The sequence below is a fragment of the Tachysurus vachellii genome, chromosome 12 (assembly GCF_030014155.1).
Source record: "Tachysurus vachellii isolate PV-2020 chromosome 12, HZAU_Pvac_v1, whole genome shotgun sequence".
NCBI classification, from domain to species: Eukaryota; Metazoa; Chordata; class Actinopteri; order Siluriformes; family Bagridae; genus Tachysurus; species Tachysurus vachellii.
In genome coordinates this window covers 10,796,472-10,822,145 of record NC_083471.1, presented here as the reverse complement: position 1 = coordinate 10,822,145, position 25,674 = coordinate 10,796,472, and the positions used below count along the sequence as shown (strand labels likewise).

The window sequence follows — 25,674 nt, the reverse complement described above, 5'->3', positions numbered from 1 at the left end:
TGATAGATATTATTTCCTACAAACATGGTTTTAATCTATTGTCATATAAAGACGCTAATAATTTGTAATCAGAGTTAAGCAGCATGATAGCACCAGTTAAAGGTTTTGGAAACAGAGTAATTACTCCCTGTTTCATTGATTCTGTAAGTTCTCCTTTTACAGAACATTCATTAAATACATTTAAAATGAATTCACTTATATCGTCCCAAAAAAACTCAAAAGGCAAACCATCAGGTGCTGGGCTTTTGTTAAAAGAATTTTTATTATTTATACAAGGAATAAAGGGCTCTATCTTGCTAAAAAATAGATCACTTGTGTCATAGTTAAAAGTTGATGTATATCATTTTTGATAAAAGTCTGCAGAACTTTTCAATATGAGACTGGTAATGTAACTGTGACTTAATTATGACTGAACATATATAAACAATGAGTTTCTCTTGACATACAAATTATACTTGATAATAATAAAACAAAATATTTAATAAGAGTGACATTTCCTTATGTCATTTTTATTTTTAAATGGAGTCCTTGTGCAATTCCTGTAGTGTAACATTTATTTTACAAATTTACAAATATATACAAAGGTGCTAAGTTCTATTCAATTCAACTTATTTGTATAGTGCTTTTAACAATCTCCCATTGTCTCAAAGCAGCTTCACAGGAGTATGGAAACAGAAGAGAGAGAAAAGGAAATACATATATAATAATAACGAGAAGAAGAAAAAAAACATAAAAGTAAATAAGTGAATATATACAATTGAAGTTTAAAATTAATTTAAAAAGATTAACTTAAAATTTAAAATACTATATATCTATTCTTGTCCCTAATGAGCAAACCGGATCGACAGCGGCAAGGAAAAGATGATTTGAGGAAGAAACCTTGAGAGGAACCAGGCTCAGAAGGGAACCCATCCTCATTTGGGTGACACTCTACAGTAGATAGTGTAAATGTGAATAATGTCCTTCCTACAAAAGTTTACAATAGTGCAACTGAGAGCTCCTCGGGGGCCAATGGGTCATCGCAAACTCCGAGCTCAGCACAGACCTGATTGCTGATAAAGACCAGACCATACAGCTGACTGACACAACATTGGTTCAAAAGAAGGCATTGTAAGTGACTTGGTTTGTAACACATTTACAATATTCAACACAATTTTAAAAAGCAATAAGAATAAATCTTAGTGAACACTGCTGTACCTGATCCACTGGACACAAAAGAGGAAAGGATCAAAAATCTGATTGAACAAACACGCCCCTAACCCACATGGGTGTCACTCCTGTTTTGATAGCTCCGCCCCACACATAATTACACGACCCAGACAACTATTATGGCGGAACCTGCAGGGGCAGCTGGCCGAGGGGATATTTTTATCAATAAATGAATTTAATGAGTAATACTATGGTAATACAGGTCAAATGTGTTTTTGTAGTACTGTGTGTTGTATCGTGAAAGGTTTAGCTCCGTTTCACGCGGAAGACGACGTTCAACACCTAGAACTCGAGAGGTAACGTTAGAGGCAGAGGTCGTAACGTTGCTGCGGATAAACAACTGGAAACAGAAGGCTTGATGCGTGTGCACATGTTGCAGGCTCAAAGACTTGCAGTAACGCAAGTAAGTGTAATTGATTTAATATTATGAACTTTAATTGATAGAAAGCCGTATTCTGTTAGTAAAAGATACTGTAAATATAGCAGTATTATCTCTGTATGTACACGGATGCTACATAATGTGAGCACAGTAACATCTGAAGCATCATTATGTATATACCATCTATTTTCCAACAAGGTGTAATATAAATAATGGTATATCACTCAGTTATACCCACAGCAAATGGCAAATAAAGATGGTTTTGTTTTATTCATTCATTCAATCATTTTCTACTGCTTATCTGAACTACTCTCTGGTCACGGGGAGCCTGTGCCTATCTCAGGCGTCATTGGGCATCAAGGCAGGATACACCCTGGATGGAGTGCCAACCCATCACAGGACACACACACACACTCTCCTTCACTCACGCACTACGGACAATTTTCCAGAGATGCCAATCAACCTACCATGCATGTCTTTGGACCGGGGGAGGAAACCGGAGTACCCAGAATAAACCCCCGAGGCACGGGGAGAACATGCAAACGCCACACACACAAGGCGGAGGCGGGAATCGAACCCCCAACCCTGGAGGTGTGAGGCGAACGTGCTAACCACTAAGCCACCATGCCCCCCGGTTTTGTTTTATGATATAATGAATTTTATTTATTTTGTACATAAACTTTTATCTATTTTGTACATAAACATAAAAAAGCTGATCCTATATTAACACGGGTCCTGCTTGAGTTCTATAAAAATCTCAAGTATGACAATGAGACTCTGGTTTTTATGTTAGAAACTCGCTGCAGAAACCTGTCAAAAGTGAAAGCTTTTATTTTTTTAATCTAAAGTTTCGCTGCTCCTGCAGATTTGCTCCACGTTAAACGATGTAATGATTTACTCCAGTGTGTCACTGTCAAAGTATTTAACCAATTTTTATACATGAAATTGTTTATTTCTGTTTGGATAAAGTCTACGGTTTAAGGAGGACAAAAACAGCACTGTACAGAACTTGCTTTTTCTCACACTGTCATTATGTCTCATTATGTCATTATGTCCATGTTGTATTCACTCTTCACACCCTGAATGGAAGCTTCAGTAGAGGAAAACCTGGACAGGAAATTGCTCTTCAGTGTGGAGGCTCACTTCCTGGTTTACTAAAAGACAGATGATGATCAGACACTTATTAAACAAACTGTCAACCAACAACGTTTCACTGTAACTGTAAATATATTAAATGTACTATAAATATCAAAATATGTACTTTAACACACCTTTAGGGGATCTATCTCAGTTCCGTTCTGTTGAACATCATGGGGTTTTTCTGCACCAGAACTTTTTCTCTTCTTCCAGGTGAACACTCCAACAAAAGCAACAAGAACAAGGAGCGTGATGACTGCAGCAAAAATGATACCAATATTCCCTCCATCTGATCCTCCATCTGTCAAATCAGCACATAGTCTTTATTCTCTGCTGCATCAGTAAATTACTTTAACTGTAACTGTGTAGTTTTATAGGAAAGATTTTCTGACCTTTTGTGTTTGATTGCTTGTTCACATTCAGCACTAACTCCTTCTCCAAGCTGCTGTGCTGAATCACACAGGTGTAGGTGTGTTTCTGCAGCTCCTCAGCTGGGACTTTCAGAATGCTTCTCTTCTGGAAGCTTCCATCCTGGTTTATTAACGACATTCTGAGCTCCACGTTCTCATGCACATCCTCTCCGTCCTTCCTCCATGTGATATTCACTGCTTTGGGGAAGAAACCTGTAACGTTACACACCAGCTCTGGAGAAGGCGAGTGTTTCTGGATCACTGAAACCTCAGAATGAACTGCAGAGACACACAGAGACACAAAAATTGAAACTGTCATTTATAATTGAATGTGCTAATGACATCAACAAAGTGTGTGCGTCATACTGAAGGAGTGTGTTATTAATCAGGTGTGTTTGAGCAACTCTAAGCTGTAATTACAGTAACAGAGCAGGTCACACACTTTACAGTACCTTTCCTCTCTAGAGTCTCTCTGCTGTGATTCACAAACTTCTTTAACTGATCAATACAGTCAGATTTCAGGTAGTCCATCCACATTCTAGCCTGGTCTCCTTTAGGGTCCCACTTGTTTATAAAGATCTCAGCTTTCTCATTAGCTGCAGTCCAGGTTCCACGTCCAAATTCCGGGTTCCAGTTAAGATCCAGACTGATGAAATCATCTCCATCATAACGGTACTGACTATATCCTCTAACGATGCCGTTATCAAGCCCACAGCCAAGCATCCACTGGAGTGTATGATCTCCTGCACACACACACACGCACACACACACACACACACACAATCAGAGCAAATTAAAAAGCTGACAGAAAAAAAAGTTGGTTTAATTGCCACACTAAAGTATTTTTTTTTCTTTCTGTCAGTTGTATTTTTCTTGTTGCTGTACCATAAGACTGAGAGAAACACAATTCCATCCTCTGTATCTCCTGGACATATTGCAGAACCGACAATAAAGCTGATTCTGACTCTCTCTGACTCTCTAGACTCTGATATTGCTAAGACTTTTATGACTTTTATTAATGGATATTACAGATTTCTGCAACGGAATCTCAGATATATGAAACAGGACAACAGCTAACGTTGATTCTAGACCAGAAATATTTTGTTCATCTTTCTTTCATTAACAATTTCTTTGGATAAATATTATTGGTGTTTCTTAAAGTCTATATAAACTAAATAAACTTTAAGAAACAGAAATATACTGAACACTACAAATTTCTGACACATGCCAGACCTTTTCCCTACAGCATGTGGATATTCTAATTTTCTTTATTAAAATGTGTGAGCTTGTATTGTTCTGCATGAGCAATCAGTCATACAGGTTACAACACTGAGTAGAAGTTTATTAGCCAAGTTAATCTATACCAGTTGTTAGTTCTGAGTAGCTTTTGTTCGTGATTTCTGCTAAGCTACAGATGACATTTTTTAAAAGTGTTTGTGTTTGGCCTGTAACAAAGATTCACTCTGCTGTGTCAGTAAATTTTCTGTGCCTACTGCTGGAGGAAGGTGGAATTGCACTGGTTTTTGGCGAATTATTTTTTATTTTTCTGAAAAACCTGTTTCATCAGTTCATTACCTGCTACAGTCATTCAAATGACAAAACTGCTCAGAACGCACATCCCTAGTGTGTACACAGGGTTTAGTCAGTGTGTTAGTGATTTATCTGAGTTTTACCTTCAGCTTGATTCAAACTTTTCATTACTGTATCCACAGTGTCCTGATAATCCTTAACACGCTCTGTTTCTACGTTCCAGTAATTTTTATTATAAGTACTGATCTTCTGTATCCATTCTGTCTTTGAGATCATCTTCTTGATGCTACTGTTGTAGTACACAAACTGTTCTCCATCCAGCAGACCAACAGAAGTAACATTTATTCCTGGTGTGACAGCAGTGTAGAAGAACTGCAGAGTGTCTGCGTCTGTAAAAAATTAAATTATTATTATTTTTTTAACATATATAGTAAAACTACACATTTGCATAAATATGGCACACCTGATTTACAAACGCACATGTGCGTGCACACACACCCACCCAAAAGAAGTCTTATTGATAACGTTTATACAGTAATTATAAATATAAAACAATTCAATATATAGTTGATAGGAAGTGGAGTTTGTTCCCACTTGGTGGTGCCGTGACCATGAAGTACTATGTGCTACTTGCACCAATACTTTCTCACTATAAACAAAACAGCACTTGTGCTCAACTGCTTTAACAACAATGGTGTCATTTTACACCTGGTGTCTGCGGGAACTCAGGAAGAAAAGAAAGCTAGAGAAAGCCATAATGCTGCTTCATCACATATAAACTACTATGAAGGTAAGCAATGTCTATTAATAAGAACAAACACTGAAGCTAACATGAGCCCAACACTGACTTTACTGTAAGAGTGAAAAACAAAAACTTGGTTCTGTCTCAATACACTGCAGAATGTAAAAACAGAGCTACAGGAGATGTCAGATTTGTGCTGCTTTTATCAGTTAACTAAATGTAAAGTAAATGAACAGAACAATCTGAGAAAGTGAATTTCATTTCCATTACAAATTTGGCAGACATTGTTAGTTTGTGTAAACGAAAATGCAAACAGTAATTATTTATGATTTCATTTGACCTGATTTATAGTTTAAGTTTTGGCAATGATATAAATATTGTGTTTTGCAAAGTTTACTGCTTCAGTATTTGAAGATTATTTTTCCACATTTCTTTGGTATACTGGAAAACCGTTTTAAAGACTCTAATTCGCTCTGGCATGCTGGATATTAACTTCTGGGCCAAATCCTGACCAACGGCGATCCATTCTTGCATTATTAGTGCTCGTAGGTTATCAAATTGATTAAATTCATGCGAGATTTTTTGGACAGAAATGTTAGTGATCCCAATCCCTTGGTTGAAAAACAACCCCACAGGTCAATGTTGGCATGACAGGACTCATGGTAGTGTTCACCTTTTCACATTTTCCAGATGTCCCAAACAGTCAGGAGCTTCAAAAGAGAAATATTTGTCTACTGCTGTCCAATCCTTGTATTTTCTATTCTAATTTAATCCAATCTCTTATCATTTTAGCCTGTCCTTGATGTTTTTCTGGGAGAGTAGTGGCTTCATTGCTGCCCTTCTTGACACCAGGCCATTGTCCAAAAATCTTTGTCTCAATGTGCATGCAGATGCACTCACACCCACCTGCTGCCATTCTTGACCAATATTCATTTTAGCAATTTCCTTGCATGTGAGGCCATTTGATGCAAAGCAATGATAGCTGCACCTCTTTCTTTGGAAGTAACCACTGCTAACAAGAACTATGATTGGAAGTGCTTCTAACTTCCTTTTATAGTGATCAGTCTGCTCTTCTAATCCAATGAGTATGATAGTGAATTCACCTGATTACTACTTAATGACACTTTTAAAGTGCTGAAGATATGATTTGAGAAATGGTGTTAGCTGTTTTTTTATACCAGGGAAAAAACAAGTGAATTTTGTTTTTTTTTGGGAAAAGTTCATTTCTTTGGCTAATTAAACTTTGCACAATTATTAAAGCTCGCTGACGACTCTGCACAATAATCTAAAAACAATGTAAATGAACACCACAACAGCTTAAAAAGCAAACTTTGCAAAACACAAAATTTATGTCACTGCCAATACTTTTGGCCACGACTGTACTTTTGAAAATTGTCCAGAAAATGCATCCATAGCAGGGGTGGTTCTAGACCTTTTTTAGGGTGGCTCCAGCCCCACTGTCTGTGATCTCAGCCACACTAAAACTATAATTTTTACTTTCAAAAATAAAAATTAAATTAAAATGCAGGACACGTCATCAATGGGAAAGATGACGTGTCCTGCTTGGATCAGTTTGATCCAAGAGTGATTTTTTTCACTTTTACCCACGTGTTGTAGTCTTTCAATAGTGCGTCATCAGCTGTCTGCTTTATTTGAACGGAGAAGCACAGGCACGCGCAGCAGCAACGCGCAGTCAGAGCTGGAGGCGTTTATCTACAGCGTTAATCGGCGGAAAGCCGGTTATAGAAGGTATTTTTTTATAATGTTTTTACCTTGTTAGCCTGCCCTGCAGCAGTGCTTTCAGTGTTTTTTGATTTGATTGATGTATAAAATAATCAATTAAAATAATAAAAGGTGTTAGGTTGTTAGGAAGAGAAGTAATAGATAGGAGAGTAATTTTTTATATGGTCTCTGTACACTTGACATGCTAATACTATATCATGTTTCATCATAGTACATGGAGATGAAGAGAAGGACAGCAGAATGACATGTGAAGACAGGGAAGAAAGGTACAGATAGGCCGACTGTGAAGCCTTAGAGAGACAAAACAGAGACACAAATGTAGATAGAGAAGACGACGAAGACAGAGAGGCAACATGTGAGCTGAAAGAGATGTCTTACTTATTGACCATTTTGCCTCCATGAAAGACAGGAGATACAGCTTAATAATACCATCATAAAAATTAACACAAATCCAGGGAATTTGGCACTCATGACGTTGTACAGTGTTATGCTATTTGTGTTGAAATTGTTTGGAAGGTCTGTTACTCCCACAAAAGCATGTTTTTCAAATGAAAACATATTTCTATAAGCCCACCATAGTAGTTTTCATTATTTAATTGGAGAAATTTATTTTAAAATGTATGTATTGTGAGGATGTATTTTATATCATCCCACAAGTAAAAGTTTGTTGGAGGTACAGTTATAAAAAGTTGTACTACTACTGCATGTCTCTGCTATGGTAGTGAACTTAATGTACAGAGATTTGTGTGTGGCAATAGTATATATATAGTACTGCGTTGACATTAAATAAAATCTATATGAATACCAGTGAAATTTCACTATTCTAATTACCAGAGTTGACAGCACAAACAAAATATTAACGCAAACAATCCATTCAATACTACATATTTTTTTAATAATGACTGCATTCATTGGACACACTTTTTAGTGTCCACTTTTGCCATTTTAAATAATACCATAACTTTTGGCTTACTATATAGTCATATAATATATAATATAAAACTCTTCTGTTTTAAATTCTCACTGAGGGCTAAAACTGCTAAAGATTAAATCCTAGAACCGCCCCTGATCCATAGTATGGTCCACTTTTGGAAACAAACATATAACCTCAGGTGATGATTAAAAAAACATTCTGTAGTAAATATGTATTTTCCCCCAACAAATAAATAAACCAACATTCTGTAACCAGGTGGAGAAAATCCATTCTTCCTATTTTACAATCATTAACTTGTTCAAACTGAGGCCTATTTTTTAGCCTCTTGCTTAAAAAAGACATTCTGAAATTATCTAAAAAACAACAAAGCTGTATTTGAATAATTCTGGTACCAAAATAAAGGTAACGTGAGATTGTTTCAAAAGTATATATATATATATATATATATATATATATATATATATATGTATATATATATGTATATATATATATATACATACATACATACATATACACACACACACGCACACTAAACAAGTTTGGTGTTCATGAAAGGGTGGCTAGAAAAAAGCCAGTGCATGGTGACTGAAATACACAAAAACACAGGCAAATACAAAAGAGCAGGCAAATACGGAAAAGCAGACAAATACAAAAGAGCAGGCAAATACAAAAGAGCAGGCAAATACAAAAGAGCAGGCAAATACAAAAGAGCAGGAAAATACAAAAGAGCAGGCAAATACGGAAGAGCAGGCAAATACGGAAGAGCAGGCAAATACGGAAAAGCATTCAACTAGTAAACGCTTGTAAACGGGGAAACTACCTGCAAACGCAGAAAACACATGCACATTTATCTGATTTTTAGTGGTGAGGATTTTAGTCACTTAGGAACAAAAGGATTGAAAACAGGAAGTGAGACTCCACAAGCGCCATCACAACAAAAAACAACGTAACTTACAAAAACGGCAAATAAACACCATAACTAACTCACGAAACTAAAGCACAACAGTTCATAGCATTCATAAATATACAGATAAAATGTTTTATAATCTTTTACTGTTAAAAGGTTAAGATTCCTTCGGTGTCACAGCCGCCATTTTGTAGGTGTTTATATAATCAGAAAATGTATAAATCAACTTTACCCTTCTACTAATTATGTGAATATATAATGTGAATTAGATAAACAAAAATAATATTAACACAAGTGTGTGTTTCTGTAATCACCGTGTAAAGACTTTCAGTAACGCGGATAAACACACTTTAATATCAAACCTCCTCATTTCACCACTGAAAAGTCTGCTGTCAAAACTGACCAATTTTACAGAATATAACTTTATAGTTAATTGAATCGATTGTCCGATTGACTCACCTGCTGGTGAAACATAAACAGACAATGTGAGAAACAGCAGAACTTTTAATATAGTCCTGCTGTCCGACATCTTACAGTGCATATTTTAACCAAACAGAATAATTTCATAAAACAAATTTGGTGAAGTCCTTTACGACAGGCAGGGACACATTGAAGTGATGTCATCACATCTTTCACCCCGAAGCGAGAATTTTGGGGTAAAACTCGGGTTTTTTCTTTAGACACCGATGTTTCGAAGCTTGGGTCAAACTCGCTAATGTGTTTCTAACGGTAGACGGAACGTGTGTTTCCGGGAACGTCACATAACTTCTGACCTTAGAACCACTGACGTGTGCTTGTGACTCTGCTGTTAGTGGAATACACCACCAGGGTTCTCAAGTTTTGAAGACAGGCAAGATATCTCCAAACCCCCACCGAAACACAACAATGGGGGTGCCCCCCCCCCGCGCAAAAAGAATATTTATGACATAAAACATTACAAAACATAATATCTGAATTAAACAAAACATATTAAATGATGAAATGTAGTGTTATTGGTTAGTAGCCTTATTTTTCTGAGATTTAATTACACAGAATTTATGATAAATTCATGATTTTATAAAATGTCATAAAACCGGGGCCCCCTGGCACCATCTCAGGGCCCCAGTTTGAGAACCACTGGCCTAGACTACTTGTTCTGAGCAGGTGTTGTCAGTGAACAGGCTGTAAAACTGTTGGTTTTACAAAGTTTAAAAAGTTAAAGCAGGTATGCCATTCAGTAAACTTGACTGATGTGTAAAAACAGCATTGAAGTGAGTGTGTAAAACAGCATCTAAACAGTGTTTATATGAATGGTCCTGTAAGCATCAATAGACGTATATTGAAAATGAGTGTGTGTTTGTTTTCAGTTCAGTTCCTCAACTAGGCAGTGAGGCAGTGAGGCAGTAGAACACACATGTTCTATAGATGGTCCCTCTATAGAACATAGTCAGGATGGGTGGCAGGAAATGGGCTTTTCTCAGCTTTTGTAGAAAGTACACTACTGGGCTTTCTTACTGATGGAGCTTATGTTCAGTGACCAGGTGAAGTTCTCCGCCAATACACAGGGAGCCATTTGCATTTAAGAAAAATTTAGGAGCCATCCAAGATGCAATATGGTGCTATTTCCATTTTCAGCTCAACTATTCATATTACATGGACACCAGAAACAGCGTGTTTATTTATAAGACCGCCAGATGTTAATACAGTACAGAAATTGTGCAACAACCAACCTGCAAAATGATGTGATAGAAAGGCTTCGGAACCTCGGCTTGCTGTAGAGACCAGGCCTCTAGTCCTTGGCTAATGGAGTTACACATTTCAAAAGAAGCGTAAAATTATAAAGAAACAATTTGGTCCGTTCATCTTGAAACTGTAGAAACTGTGGATTGGTCCTTTCTCAAGGTGGCTGTAGGAATTGTTAAAGAGACAATTTGGTCCATTCATCTTGAGACTGTAGAAGCTGTTGAAATTCAGTTTAGTACTGCAATTTCTGGAGCACACTCCCAAGAATTTCACTCACCATGGCACATGTGTTGTGGTGATGTGACAATAAAAGTGACTTTACTGAAATTGCTGCAAGAATTTAGGATTCTTGACTGGGTGCGTAATCAGTAGCCACTGTTTGGTTAAGAAATAAAGGTTCTAACAAGGTTAGAAAACGGTGGTCTAGAGCCATAATTAAGGAACTATAAGTTAATTTGCCTTCCATTGAAAAATATGGAAAGATTTTAACTGGATATCTAGAGTAAATCAAACTTTTTGAGCAAGAATTTTATAAATAACTATTTGTATTTGCAAAGGCACTTTAAAAACCTGTGTTCTGTTTCTTTAACTTGAGAGCACATCTACTGTACTGCCACGGTTGAGACTTCATGTATCAAACTTGATAACCCTGCACTGAAACCAACAACACAGAGACATAGAACTGAGCCTCCTAATGTAACAATTGACGAGATGATGCAAAACCTGAAAGAATACCTGAACAAAAGGCTGGGAATAAGAAAGTGCTATTATGACGTCTGCCAGAAGTACAGTCTTAAGCAGTCAGAGAGTGGAACATGGGACTTGGCTGACATCAAAATGGCTTATGGGAAGACCCAGCATTTTAGAGCAAACCTTAGGAGGGATGGCTTGTCTGTGATTGTGGGCAGACAAATTCGACAACACCTGCACAAGTGCGAGACGGACAAACTACAACAGAACTACTACAGAAATCAATGCAGAAAAAGCAAAGGTTCGTGCTTTAGCTGAACAACTACAAAGTGAAGGAAAGGATCAAGAGAGACTGCTGGATGAGAGAAATATTCTGAAAGGCATACCCGGCCTATAGCAGCTAGCAGCAAAAATAAACAAGGGTCACTCTATCCATTCAAAGAGCTCAGAAAAGTAAAGAATCAACACCACCAAAAGTAAAAATTATTCTACAGAGGACCATGATGACAGTGAGCAAGAATCATTCACATATGCTCATGTCACAAAGGACAATTCAAATGTTCGGCTTGCTCCTGTCATTGTAAAAAACAGACGATTTGAAACTGAGATGGACAGTGAGGATGAGTATGAGGAGAATGACGAGAGACAAATTCGCATTGTAAAAAAAAGTTCAAGAAATATGTACCTTGCAGAATGTAGCAACCAGCTACAATAGAACAAATTGACAAGGGGTTGAAGAAGCTACCAGATGCATTCAAACAAACACAAAATTTTGGCAAATCCTTCAGCGCCTGCAGAAAATTTACACCTTACACCCACTAGATGGAGCAATGATTCTCAACGTAAACTTGAGGGACATTGACCAAAATTGAATCTATTGTTGGTGAGTCCCAAGAGAACATTGAGGCTGGATGGGAAGCTGTGAAGACCTTTTTGTTTGAACTGAAACCTGCAGTTTGGTTTGACATGTTGGTTTGAATAACAGTGAAGATCTCAACAAGGATACTAGTATGCCTTTAAAGACTGCATTTGTTAATGGGCTAAAACAAGAAATCTCTGTTTTTAGTCCATCTGTATTGTCACTGTTCTTAAGGTAAAAGCACACACAAAAGTCAAAACAGCTGAAGCCAAAGTCAATGCCTTCACAGACTCTGCTGCTAAAGAAACTGCAAAGAAAGGGGTGTGGAGAATGTAGCATTAAGACCACTGGAAAAAGAGAAACAAACAATCTCAAATATCAAACAAATGCAGAGTAATTCAGCAACAGAAGAATAAGGACAATGGAGAAAAACTACATGATGATAACATCTGGCATTTTGGCACACGGACTGTTGCTCCTGAATGTCTTCTACCCTGTCTAGCTACACAGATTCATTCACTAGGCCACATAGGTGATGACAAACTGATCTACAGGTTCAATCAGGTGTGGTGGAATCCCAAGTTCCGCACACAAGCATGTAACTAAAAACTGTGCCACATGTGAAAAGAACAATCCAGAATTAAAACTCCAGCTGTGGAAACACCAGCTTCAAATTCTGGTGCGAGTCCTTCTGGTCACCAATGCACCAGTAAAAGTATATGGAAAAAACAAGTGGATTCATGTGAGCCATTGCAGAGTCCAGATATGGTCGGGACGAAGATGAAGATTACGCCATCACTGATAAACACTGTAGAGTCCTGCCAAAATGAAAAGGGACAGTAATAACGGTAAAAGGTAATAAATGCTTAAATCTGAGTTCTATGGGAAGATACTTTTTCCTTTCTTTCTTGTGTGTCTTTTAGTGCTACAGAGGATCTACGCTATTCTGCATGTCAAGTTGACAACTGCTGGAAGGATTAGACAACACTCATCTGCAAAGTTAACACTGTCACAGGACCATATTCCAAGACAAAAGAATGGCATTACTCCTCATGGAAGCAATTTTATTAATCACCATGGTTTTGGGTGACAACAAAAACATTTACATGCAGCTGGAGTTAAATACATTTTATTTATTTTTCATTTTATTTATATGTGATTAAAAATGATCAAAGGGGGATTGTATTTTGTGTCTAGTTCTTTCATGCATAATCAAGCCTGACATTGATATGTAATCTCTGATGTTCCTGTGCCCCACCTGTAATTAACATTTAACTGTAAAGGGGGAACCAAATACTGTAGCTGATTACATTGTGCCTGTGACCCACCCGTAGTTAACTGATCAATATAAGATGGCCCTTCTGTCTTGTCCATTGTAAGTTCTCCAGTAGAAGGTCCTAACTGTATGTGTCTATTGTTTGAAGGCCATTTGTTACCAGGTATAAAGTCTGGTCACACAGTCAGTACCTTTCGGTTAAGAACCAGAAGACTGCTATGCTACATGAACATCTTCAATAAACACTTTTCCCCTGAACTTGGTCCAGCTTACTTTTTTTAACGTATTTAAAGCATTCTAGTATGTTGGTGAGCCACCCAACAACTGTTCAGACAAATCCAAGGAAAATCTAACATGTTCAAATGCTGCTTATGATATTGACTGTCCAGAAGCCTTAGAAGACGACAATAAACAATATGACATCATTGTATTTTACTCATAAGGAAACATTCAGGAGCCATTATACACCAAAAGTAAAATGCTAAAGTTAGGCTATAAAAGAGCTGCACCATGGTCTTTACATTAAAAAAAACCCAAACAAACATGTTTGAATGAATCTGAATTAATGAACAATTTGAGTTTTTAATAGTTTATACTATTAAAACATGAGTAAAAACACAATGAGGTTCGGAGTGATGAGGTTTAATGTCCCTGACAACCTCCTGTAGCCCCATATAGACACTTGTTAGCAACTGCCTTTAAAGACACCTTAAAGCTTATTTCCAGGTTTCAGTACTCATTCTGGCAGCAGTCAAGATGGCTTTCAAATTTTATGTGGTACAGCTGTTGAGTAAATTAAACCTAATTTAAATTGTATAAATTTGATTAAAGGTTCATTTGTAATGCAAAAGAGCTAAATCAGGAGTAAAATTTAATAATTTCTGTCCACCTTATTTTAGATCCTTGTTTATAAGTAGGATTCATTTATTAACCCCCTGTAACACAATTAGTTGAGTGACAATACAGGATTTGTTCGTGGACCATGTCAGTGACTAAAGTTTAATAAAGATCGCTCATTTTTAACCCAATAAAATGATTGCTGAATCTGATTGGATGAAGGTGACTATAAAAATAATTAGACTTGCGGTTCCTAAGAAAACATTTTTTTAGTTTTCTTCTCATCTCAGCCATACTTGACCATACCCAAAACCAGGTGGACAAGACACTCCAGTTAACACGTGTAAAATGTAATAAATATTACAAGTAAAAGAAATGGGGAAAAAGACTGCAATTTACATGTGTTGCATTTTTTATGTTGTTTGCTTTTGCATAGAATTAGAGTATTATTTATTTATTTGATAATATCGATAATATATTGATAATATTTCAGTGACAAGAGGAGTAGATGAATCTGTCTTTAGGAGCATCATGAACAAAGTTTTACACACTATCATTAATGTTTAACACAAAGAGAAGTTTTACTGTCTGAACCTAGTAAAAAATAATTTTCTTTAAAACAAGTGCAAAATAGACATTTTACACATTTACACTGAAATATTTTATAACACTGGAAACTGATATAAGGTTTTTAGTTTTAAATTTAAATGTGCAAAATCCTGAAGTTTAATATAATATAATATAATATAATATAATATAATATAATATATTCTGCAACTGAGATGTCATAAAAGTTACAGTTCCTCTAAACACAGACCATCAGAAACATAGGTATCATGTGAAGTTAACAGTAAATGAAATGTGACTTTATGTACACACATGACTCTGTCCCACTGAAGAATATACAACACATGGATCCTCCTTTACATCATGTCTCTTGTTCCTCTTGGTTTTCTTCTTAGAGAACTGAAGTGCAGCGTAATTCACAGCGTCCGAGTTAGAAATCTGCAGGAACACAGAAGATACACAACGATAAAATATAACAAATAAACCATGGAAATCAAACATATTCAGAGGTTTTTATTGCACTGGAGTAAGCTTTAATAGAGATCATAAAGCCCTGGTGGAGAAGAAACTTCAGATCCTCTCTCTGTTCTCTGAGACCTTGAGGTTTCTTCCACTTACTTCAGAATGTGTGTTTAATTGTTCCTGTATTTACAACTTATTATTATTATTATGATTATTCTTATTATTATTCTGTTGTTGTTGTTCATATTATCTATAATTTAAAAAGATTATAACACAAGGCTTTTAATTTTAGCCTTGTATTATAATCTTTTTAAACTGTAGTATAAGGTCCTGGGAATTTTATTTTACAATATAAGAAATGTAAGAAGTATACGTTCTGATTTTTATTGATCTAATTTTGAATTGTGTTTTTTTTTTTTACAAATGGACAAATGTTCATCAACCATTCACAGATGAGAAAACAATCAGCACCTTCTATGGTTTTGAATGGAAAAACAAAAAAGTAACTCTGTTTTAAAATATCTACACAATACCAAAATGGTCAAAGCAGAATGTGGATCTAATGAGAACAGAAAAATATTTGAAATTTGTGTGTGTGTGTGTGTGTGTTTAAATTTTTCTCACTTTTACCTTATTAACTTCTGCATTATCTTCAGCATCTAATGTAACACAAAACAAAGATTATTATTATTATTATTATTATTATTATTATTATTATTATTATTGTTGTTATTATTATCGTTATTATTATTAGAGGAGTATATATTTGACCTCTGTGTGTTTTTCTGTGCTTCAGTATGATGAAGATCAGGACACAGAGAAGAAACACAGTCACTGAAACAAACACCACAATCAGCATGAAGAACACAGCAGGACACACAGAACCTGGAGAAAACGTTAAAGAAAGATTTTTACTCAGTAAACATGCATCAGATTTTTATACAAAATGTACAGAAGAAAGAGAGAAAAAAACAACAACAAACCTGTTGCTTTATCCAAGCTCTCAGAAAATGTTTTATTTATGCCTGAAAGAAGAAAATTTTAATTCATTTTACAGCTTAAGAGAACCAAATGAACTATTACTAAAACCATTCACTTTATAACAATATAATAAAAAAATTAAAAATTTGTAAAATAAATAATGAAAATAAAAATGACTAAATAAATTAAAATGTACCTTTCACTTGTAAATATGTGGAGTTACTGAAGATCATTCTGTCAGTGAAGCTGCAGTAATAGAGTCCTGTATCAGAGACGTTTACTGCAGTGATTGTGAGAGACGTTTTACTGCCATGAACAGACATCACTATTCTCTCACTCTCACTAAAGAAGTAACACGACTCTGATGAAGCTGATGTCCTAAACTTTTTACACCCAAGAAGAAGTGGAACTGAATCACACGACTGTTTAAACCAGAAGATGAAAGATGTTACAGTCTGATCATGTTGGCACCAAATAGTGACGTTATCTCCAGCTTCTGCCTCCAAAGTTAAAGAGCTCTGAGTCTCTGAGAGCAAACCTGCAACCCAGAAATTTATGTATGTATATATATATATATACATAAATATATATATATATATATATATATATATATATATATGCAAATTCTCAGTAAAAATCTGGACAACTGGACTAAATTTCTTTGTATTGAATTTGCAGTTCTCTGAATAATTACATTTTTCAGTTACACAGTTGTGACTAATGACTCATGTAGTTATATATTCTAAATATAATAGTCATTAAGTAAAATAATAAATGAGATTTTAAACACTTACCCATGACACAGAGAAACACAGACAGAATATTAAACTGAACCATTGTGTATCAGACCAGAGACAAAGAGGAAACAGTGTGTTGGGTGAATAAAACGCTGGTGTATCTGTGTATAGGGGAGTGGACACTTCTACAGACTACAGCACTACAGGAAAAAACAGAAGGGGACCACAGGAACAAAATAAACAGTTTCTCTCAGTTTGCAGTCTTCTGTTTCTCAGTTTTTTATTCTGACACAAAACTGCTATAATCTCACATAATGATACAGACGACTCTGATTAAAGAAACTCTGATTAAGTGTTGATGATTTCTAATCAGTCCTCCAGCAGTAACATGCAATGAGATCAAACTTCTTTTACAAGATCATTCGTAATTAAAGAAGCTTGAGTAATTCAATGAGCTTTTCCCAATACGTCTTTGGTAGTTTGGGTTTTTGTGCTTCAGTAAAATGACAGTTAAAGAGGTGAAAGAGTTTTATATGGAAAGGGATGAGCTTCTGTCTGACTTTATTATTCAAATATCTGTTACTGAATGGATTCTCAGTCATGTACTAGGAAGCATCTTTAATGTGTGTTTTTCACAATAAATGAACATCCCTGGGTCGATGAAAGAGCATCTTTATGTATTTGCGGAAAAAATACAGAACAAAAGATGAACAGGAATATTAATGAATATTAACTCTGAATGTCGGCTCAATATTTTATCTAGTAGCTGCACTTCCTGTCTCACATTTCAGTGTGTCAGCTGTCTTAATGTCCGTTCAAACCCACTGCCATGTTTCATTTATTCTACAAACTAACGGACCTGATGGAGTCGTTTTAACAAACCTGAGCTGGAGAAGCTGAATGTGATGTGTGTCCAATACAAATCTGTTATTGTTATAGTTCAATTATCTATATGATGATCAGTGGTGTGAACTGCTCTATAAATGTTGCACAGCAATCAACATTCACATTTTAATTATGAACATAAACTTTCAGGTTTGTTTTGTACAAATTGAATAGTGTTAAAAACGGTGTATGAAAGCAGCTGGTGGTCAGAAGCAGATAAACCGCAGATGAATGTGTGAGTTTTCTGTTCAAATGCAAGCTTCATGCGTGCAAATGTACCACATGTCTGTTCTGTGGTTGGAAAATAATCACACCATAAAAATGAACATATTCTGCATGTGTGTGAGCTAAAACTTGTGGTTTAAGAGATGGCTTCACATGACTACCAGACAGCTGAAATGACTAAAGACAAAATTAAAAATGTAGTTGCCTATAAAATCATTTTATTTTTACCCTGAAAATCATATGTGTAGTGAGTTGTCTATTGTTTTCTCAGTGATGACTGAATCCACTGCACATTATTACACACAACCAGAGCCGCTCACTACGCAAGTTGCCTTCCCCTGCCACATTTTACAGCGCGTGTTAATGTTTACTGTGTAGATGACAATATGAAGCGGAGCTATCTATCTGGCCATGAAAAGAGAAAAAGAAACAAAATGAGAGTAAAATGCGAGAACAGCAATCAGGTAAAATTGTGTTCTCTTCAAGTTTGATGTCAGCAAGAGCAAAACAGTAAAGTTAAGTTGATTTGATTCTGTCTCTAGTCTCTATCTGACTAGCTAAATTAGCTGTGCAGTGCTCACAGTGCATCGCTTGTCCTGTCTGTCACACAACAATTTATTGTGTGAACATTCGCGTGAATAAACACCCAAGGGCAACGGTAGCTCGATAACCGCGCCGCGCGTGAACCTGCGTTCATATGCGCGTGCAATCGTGCACGAAATGACACGCGCGCTTTCCAGCAGCATCTGTGTGGGGACCAGTACAAAAAGTAGCGTGATACTGTAGCACTCCTAAATGACAATGTTTATAGTCTCTCAATCAAGGTTACAACAACATTAATGCAATATGGAAACCAATGGATTTACATTGGAGTGGGCATAATGCCAGGTCACTATGAATGCATATCCCTCAGTAAATAATAACCATCAGGGATCAAGTATTGCTCTCATGCATACAATAAAACACAGTGATACGGTATGGCAAGCCATTTTAGCTTTTATACATTCACATGATATTTAAAATATTCCATTCAATAAAGATTTGTTTACACCTCATTCAATTCTGTATTGTTTTACTCTTTGACCGAGAGATGGAGCAAACTTTTTTAAAAGGAGGGAGGTTTGTAGTGGGAGCAGTGGTGTGTCAAGTGTGAATGTGTGGCAAATGGTTTACATATTTGGTAATTGTACATATTGTACACACATATTGTACTGATTATATGTATGAGCATACTGCACATTTCACCTGTTGATTTCATTATGTTTGTTAATTGTACATATTGCACTGACTATATGTATTATGACTAAATTGCACATTTTCACATGTCAACTCATTATCTATATCCTTGTCTGTATAAATGTTCTGCAATTTCTGGAGTTTGCTCCTAAGAATTTCCCTCACCAAGGCACATGTGCTGTGGTGATGTGACAATAAAGTGACTTGACTTGACTTGACATGGCTCACGGGTCAGATAGGAGGGCCCCTTAGCAGAATTTTGCTTAGGGCCAGGGAGGTCAGGATCGGCTCTGCACACAATAACACATTATTTAGAAAGCTTAGTTAGTGGAGCATCCTCAATGAGGCAAGGTATTCTATATAAAACATTACAGAAACTTTATAGCATAAAGTACTTAGGTGTAAGGATTTGTTTTTTATGGGTTCCAGCACACGTCGGAGTAAGGGAAAATTTAAAAGCTGATAAATTAGCTAAGGAGTCATTTAAAGATCCAGAGGTAAACATAAAAGTTCAGATGAGTAAAGCAGAAATTAAGGGTTTCATTGGAGTTAAAATGAAAAAGAGGTGGCAAAATATATGGTATAATGAAAAAAGAGGGAGGCACCTGTACAGTATACAAAGAAATATGGGGATGGAAAGGAAAACTGACAATAACAGGAAAAGGGATGTGATTATTACAAGATTACGTATAGGGCTTACAACACTGAATTAGAGTTTATATGTTTTAAGGAAACATGAAACAGGCAATTTCAATAAATGTGGAGCATCAGAAACAGTTCTTACATATCTTACATATACAAACATATCTTACACTAATGTACACATACAATAGAGAACAGACAAAACTTCTCCAGTCACTAAAAGAATATGTGTGTAAAAGAATATGGATGTAAATAATTATTTACCTAAAAAAAGATTATAGATTATCCAAAAAGAATGATACATTTTTTTTTTAGATATGGGACTGATAAATAAGATTTTTTTCCATGACGTGCGCCTTACTCCAATCCAGTAGGTGGCGGAAAATGCACTATTTAAACAACAAAAGAAGAAAAATTACTCTGACTAACATAGATATCTACACTAGATGTCGCCTTGTATAGGGCAGTACATTGGAGCGAATGCGTCAACTGAGCCGCCATCTTGATACGGGGGACCCCCTCCTCTTAATGCTTTAGCGTCAATGTAGGCAAAGAAATAAAATCACCATAAATCGTCATGAATGCGAGTTCTAGTTTTTTTTTGGTTCGTTCCAAAGGTTAGACATGTATTTATCATTAAGTCCAGAGAAAAATTAAGGTTTTGATATTAAGATAATCTACTTTTTCACAACATAATGCATAGTGCTAGTAGGTGTAAGTTTATTAGTTACATTCTTCCACTTGAGTAAACTTCAAATGAACAATCACTACTTACCTTATAGCCTACTGCATGCAACACTGCTACAATGGTGTGACTATACATGTTCATTTAAACATTTAAATTGTATTGGTTTATTAAATATGATACACAAAGCAATTTGCAGGTGGAAGCAGATCACAAATTTGAGAGGAACATAATGTGAAAGTTAGATAGTTGAGGTGCCAAAGACTGTTCAATCTTTTATTTATTATTTTCCCGCAATACTTTTGCCACATTAAATAAGTATGTACTAAAGGCACATAAACCAAAAAAAAACCCCCACAAAGTTTGACTTTGAGGCTGAACTGCCAACCTAACTGGTCACATCTTTCCAGGACCATCAGCTGAATTAACCATTTAAAAAAAGTGTTTAGTGCTGCAACTGCAATTCGTCTCTGTTTATCACTTCGGAATCTACAAACAGATTTATTCATTCATTTTCTACCGCTTATCCGAACTACCTCGGATCACGGGGAGCCTGTGCCTATCTCAGGCATCATTGGGCAGGATACACTCTGGACGGAGTGCCAACACATCGCAGGGCACACACACACACAAACTCATTCACTCACACAATCACACACTAGGGACAATTTTTCCAGAGATGCCAATCAACCTGCCATGCATGTCTTTGTACTGGGGGAGGCACGGGGAGAACATGCAAACTCCACACACACAAGGCAGAGGCGGGAATCGAACCCCCAACCCTGGAGGTGTGAGGCGAACGTGCTAACCACTAAGCCACCATGCCCCCCAAACAGATACAGATTCAGATTCAGATTATTTTATTTAATACCATGTAAATGTAAAATGTAAAAATACAATAAAAACAAAACAAATATAAACAGCAAGTCATATTATACATTTTTTAAATTAACATACGATAAAAAATCCAAACCCTTTTCAGACATAATGTCATTAAATATAACGATAGAAGAGCATTCTGCTTGTGTTAAGTCCAGGACAATCTAATAAAATATGTTTGACAGATAAGGGAATCTTACAAAACATACATAAAGTTGGGTCTTTTCACCTTTAAGCAAAAAAGCTTCGGAATCTTTTCCTAAGTGTCAAAAAGTAATGGGTAACTAGCATGGATTAGCTGCGGTCGTTAACCAAGGACTAAAACAAACCAACAGAACAAGAAATATAATTTACTAACATTCAATATCATAAAACACATTCTCACTTGTGAAATGTAATCCCTTGCTGTCTGGTTTTTAGATTTCTTTTGTTTGAACAACCAAATGCAGCACAGAAGTCCGGCATCGTCCATGCATTTGAGGTAAAGGAGCACCGTACAAAGATGGTGGCGGTTTTGACGCATTTTTAGGACCCCAATGCGACATCTAGTGTATAGATATCTATGTCTGACTACAAAATATTAGTTAGTTCTAACACACCTCCCACCTCCTAATAAAAGCTTGAGGCTCTTCATGCTTCTTTAGATGATGAATGTAATGCAGAAATGAGGACGACATAACGGAGGATGAGTGTCAATATCCACACCTGGAGGATCTGTTCACCTGTAGAAAGGAAAGGTGACAGCGTTCTGATGCAGTGTAAACACTGTCTGATATCTGTTTGTGATTTCAGCTGACAATACTTCAGGCACTAATCTTAAAATAACACATTGTGCATTGTGTCTTGAAATGGGTTTAATCACTTATACAAGCAAACGACTCACACAGATGGAGCCTAACTTCTGTTTACTCATGACTTCTTTTACATCCTGCTTCAGCGCACCGCACTGCATTATGGGTAATGTAATGAATGAACACCACAGCAGTAATAAACAACACTACGTTAAGAAAACTCTGTTTTGTGTGATGTTCATTATTTTTAATATCTTTAGGGATGTTTAGATTAATAGCAAGTTAATACTGTTTACATAGTTTCAAAAGTGTTTTTAGTATCTTTAAATGTCTTTTTGTAAAATGTTTTGTCTGGATCTTATCTGATTCAACAGTTACTAATTTTTTGAGGCCATATCGCCCACCCCTACTCACAAGATGGTCATTTGGAACAATGAAGAAATTACAGTTCGAAATAAATATCTCTCTTTTTTTCTCCCTAGATGGTTTGACAGTAAAACTCTTTCTTTGTTTGACAAATCTGGCAATACTCTCTATGGTCTGCCCATCGCTTCAAGAGAATTTAATCTATTTAGGAAAGCTATTCGCCCAGGTTTAACTGTTCTCATTAAGAGTCACTTAGCCTTTGGCTCATATATCGATACCATCCAAAAGTAATTTACCCAGTGAACTGTGTTTTATCTAGATATTTGAAGATGGCTAATAATCTGACATCTATTCTACATCTAGTGTGAGAAGACAAAAAACTCTTAACTATCCGAAAATGTGGTCTCTTTGACCACCTTTATGTATCTCATTCCTTTAGTGTTAGATGTATTTTTTATTATGAATCTTCAGAAAATAAACCTCTCGAACATGTAGTTAATAATTTTGTCTTAAATGCAAAATTCTTCATTCATAAACAAAGATCTCAAAATCCACAACTGTTGCAGTTGAAATAATATGAACTCACTTCATCTCTTAAATTATTTAGATTTAATAAAAAAAATCAGGCTTTTACAACTACATGACAATGTGTTTAACTAAAGAAAATGTGTTGCTTGGTTATAACTCTCTGTTTGTACCATGCGACTGTCCTCAAGACTTTGTCCCTTATTTTGTACACATATTATTGATCCTGTTTTGTCCTTAATACTTCCTTGCTGTAATTATTGTGTATCTTTACTGTAATTAATGCATTTTGTGACTGTAGTTGTTGCCCTTTGTGTTCTGTTTTGTATTATTTCATGTTATTGCAATTTAAAATGAAAAAAGTGTGTGTATATGTGTATGTATATGTATATCTCATCTATGAGCTCCAGAGCAGGCTTTTCACTTCAGGCAGGACTGTGACCTATAACAGCTTACTTTTCCATGTTAAGCTAAACTTTGTGTGAAAATAAAATAAGAAATATTCTATCTTTATCTGATGCTGAGAAGCTAATTCATGCATTCATGACCACTAGACTGGACATTACTAGGTGGTTGTCCTGCATCTTTAATGAATAGGCTACAGTTAGTCCAAAATGCAGCTGCCAGAGTTCTCACTAGGACAAGAAAATATGCTCATATTACCCCAATTTTATCATCTCTACACTGGCTACCTGTTAAGTTTAGAATTGATTACAAACTGCTGCTACTTACGTACAAGGCTCTTAATGGTTTAGCTCCCATGAATCTAACTAGTCTTCTAACACACTACATTCCTTCGCACACTCCGAGATCACAAAACTCAGGACTTTTGGTAGTTCCCAGAATATCTAAGTCAAGTCTATTAAAGGTGGTAGAGCATTTTCGTATTTAGCTCACAAACTTTGGAATAGTCTTCCTGATAGTGTTCGGGGCTCAGACACACTTTCCCCAGGTTAAATGTAGATTAAAAACTTCTCTTTAGTCATGCGTACACCTAATACTTCCCATAATCTTGTGCTCTAATTCATCTGACCAAATGTTGCTAATGTTATGAACAGCAGCTACATTAATTCCTCTCCACTGCTTCTCTCTTTTTACCCATCCCAAGGCATCCAGAAATTGTACCAGCTCTGAATGTCTTCCGTGCCATGAAGATTTTGGACCTCCACTGAGATGAGGCCAACCATGTGAGGATCCTGAGGCAGTTGGACTCTGCTATAACAAAGAGGAGAAGCCAGCTCCATGAGGTCTTTAAGAACAACAATCTCCTCATCAATACATTTGTCAAACAGTATATTTATAATCACACCCTCAAGTGTCACCCAAATTAGCATGAGGTTCCCCTTTGAGTCTGATTCCTCTCAAGGTTTCTTCCTTTACCATCCAAGGGAGTTTTTCCTCACCACAGTCACACGAGTCACTTCAGACTGGCTCATTGGGGATAAATACAAACACATTTAAATATATCTAATATTAATCTGGAATTTTTTATATTATATTAATCTTTATATTAACCTTTTGTTTTATGTTTATGTTCTGTAAAGCTGCTTTGAGGCAATGTCAATTGTTAAAAGCGCTATACAAATAAACTTGAATTGAATTGAATTAATATATAAAATAGCAACAGCTACTGCTTTAATAAAACTTAATTTTATTTATTTATTTTTTTTAAACATAGGACAGAACTATAGCAGTAACATTTCTTGACACAGAAGTATAAAAACTTCAGCAATGAAACTACTGTCACTTCCGGTTCGGCGGCCAGTTTATGCTACCAGGCTGTGTGTGTGTATGTGTATGTGTGAGTGTGTGTAAATACTATCTTAGATTTTAACCAAACAAAATAAAACAATTTCATAAATAAAATTTAGTGAAGTCTTTTATAAAATTAAGACTTTTATTTTGAATAAAGAATTTTGCGCTACTTTTGATGTTTTATGCATCCAGGCAACGTAGAAGGTAAATTTCCCCCACCTAGTGGACTATCGCGTGAAGCGCTTAAAGTTTTTCTTTTGTAAGGAAAAACTACAACAATAATAATAATTGTAGCGGCCCCTTGGATTTATTAATCAAGAAGAAGCAGAGAGTTCCAAACGGGTGTTGGTTTATTTCTTCCTCTCAACGAGTACCATGCACCATAAGCACCATGAACACCGTGAAAACTACAGCAGAAAACAGCAAAAATACAAAATGCTTCTATGTAGTTTCACAAATAACTAGCACATAAATCATATTCACATATTAATCATGTTTACACCAAATACAAATCATTTTAACATTTTAACTAATAATCAATATAGAATGAATGACATAAAATA

The 25,674-nt window shown here is 35.9% G+C and overlaps 1 protein-coding gene, 2 long non-coding RNA genes and 1 pseudogene across 3 annotated transcripts; 1 reads left to right on the top strand and 3 right to left on the bottom strand.

The window, feature by feature from the left end:
• Positions 1-243: 243 nt before the first annotated feature.
• On the bottom strand, positions 244-9,741 carry LOC132854284 (DLA class I histocompatibility antigen, A9/A9 alpha chain-like). Its single transcript, XM_060882568.1, has 6 exons — positions 9,451-9,741; positions 4,809-5,054; positions 3,588-3,878; positions 3,118-3,414; positions 2,860-3,026; positions 244-2,742 (listed from the first exon to the last, which is right to left on the bottom strand). The coding sequence occupies exons 1-6, from the start codon at positions 9,530-9,532 to the stop codon at positions 2,740-2,742; spliced, it is 1,086 nt and encodes a 361-aa protein (XP_060738551.1). The 5' UTR covers positions 9,533-9,741; the 3' UTR covers positions 244-2,739.
• Positions 9,742-10,487: 746 nt separating this feature from the next.
• LOC132854926 (uncharacterized) lies at positions 10,488-13,243 on the top strand (annotated as a pseudogene).
• A 2,021-nt stretch (positions 13,244-15,264) lies between these two features.
• On the bottom strand, positions 15,265-16,249 carry LOC132854292 (uncharacterized). The gene is made up of 3 exons (XR_009649241.1): positions 16,176-16,249; positions 16,035-16,063; positions 15,265-15,380 (listed from the first exon to the last, which is right to left on the bottom strand). It is a non-coding gene; the product is annotated as an uncharacterized LOC132854292 (long non-coding RNA).
• A 331-nt stretch (positions 16,250-16,580) lies between these two features.
• Positions 16,581-17,255, bottom strand: LOC132854291 (uncharacterized). Its single transcript, XR_009649240.1, has 2 exons — positions 17,180-17,255; positions 16,581-16,923 (listed from the first exon to the last, which is right to left on the bottom strand). It is a non-coding gene; the product is annotated as an uncharacterized LOC132854291 (long non-coding RNA).
• Between the last annotated feature and the right edge of the window lie 8,419 nt (positions 17,256-25,674).

What these genes read in the sequence shown, in the direction of transcription:
- LOC132854284 (XM_060882568.1), bottom strand. Translation starts at nt 9,532, where the DNA reads ATGCACTGTAAGATGTCGGACAGCAGGACTATATTAAAAGTTCTGCTG. An exon ending in AGAGACTCTAGAGAGGAAAG is followed by an intron (nt 3,415 to 3,587) that starts GTACTGTAAAGT and finishes GTGTCTCTGCAG; the next exon opens with TTCATTCTGAGGTTTCAGTG. An exon ending in CAAGCAATCAAACACAAAAG is followed by an intron (nt 3,027 to 3,117) that starts GTCAGAAAATCT and finishes CTGATTTGACAG; the next exon opens with ATGGAGGATCAGATGGAGGG.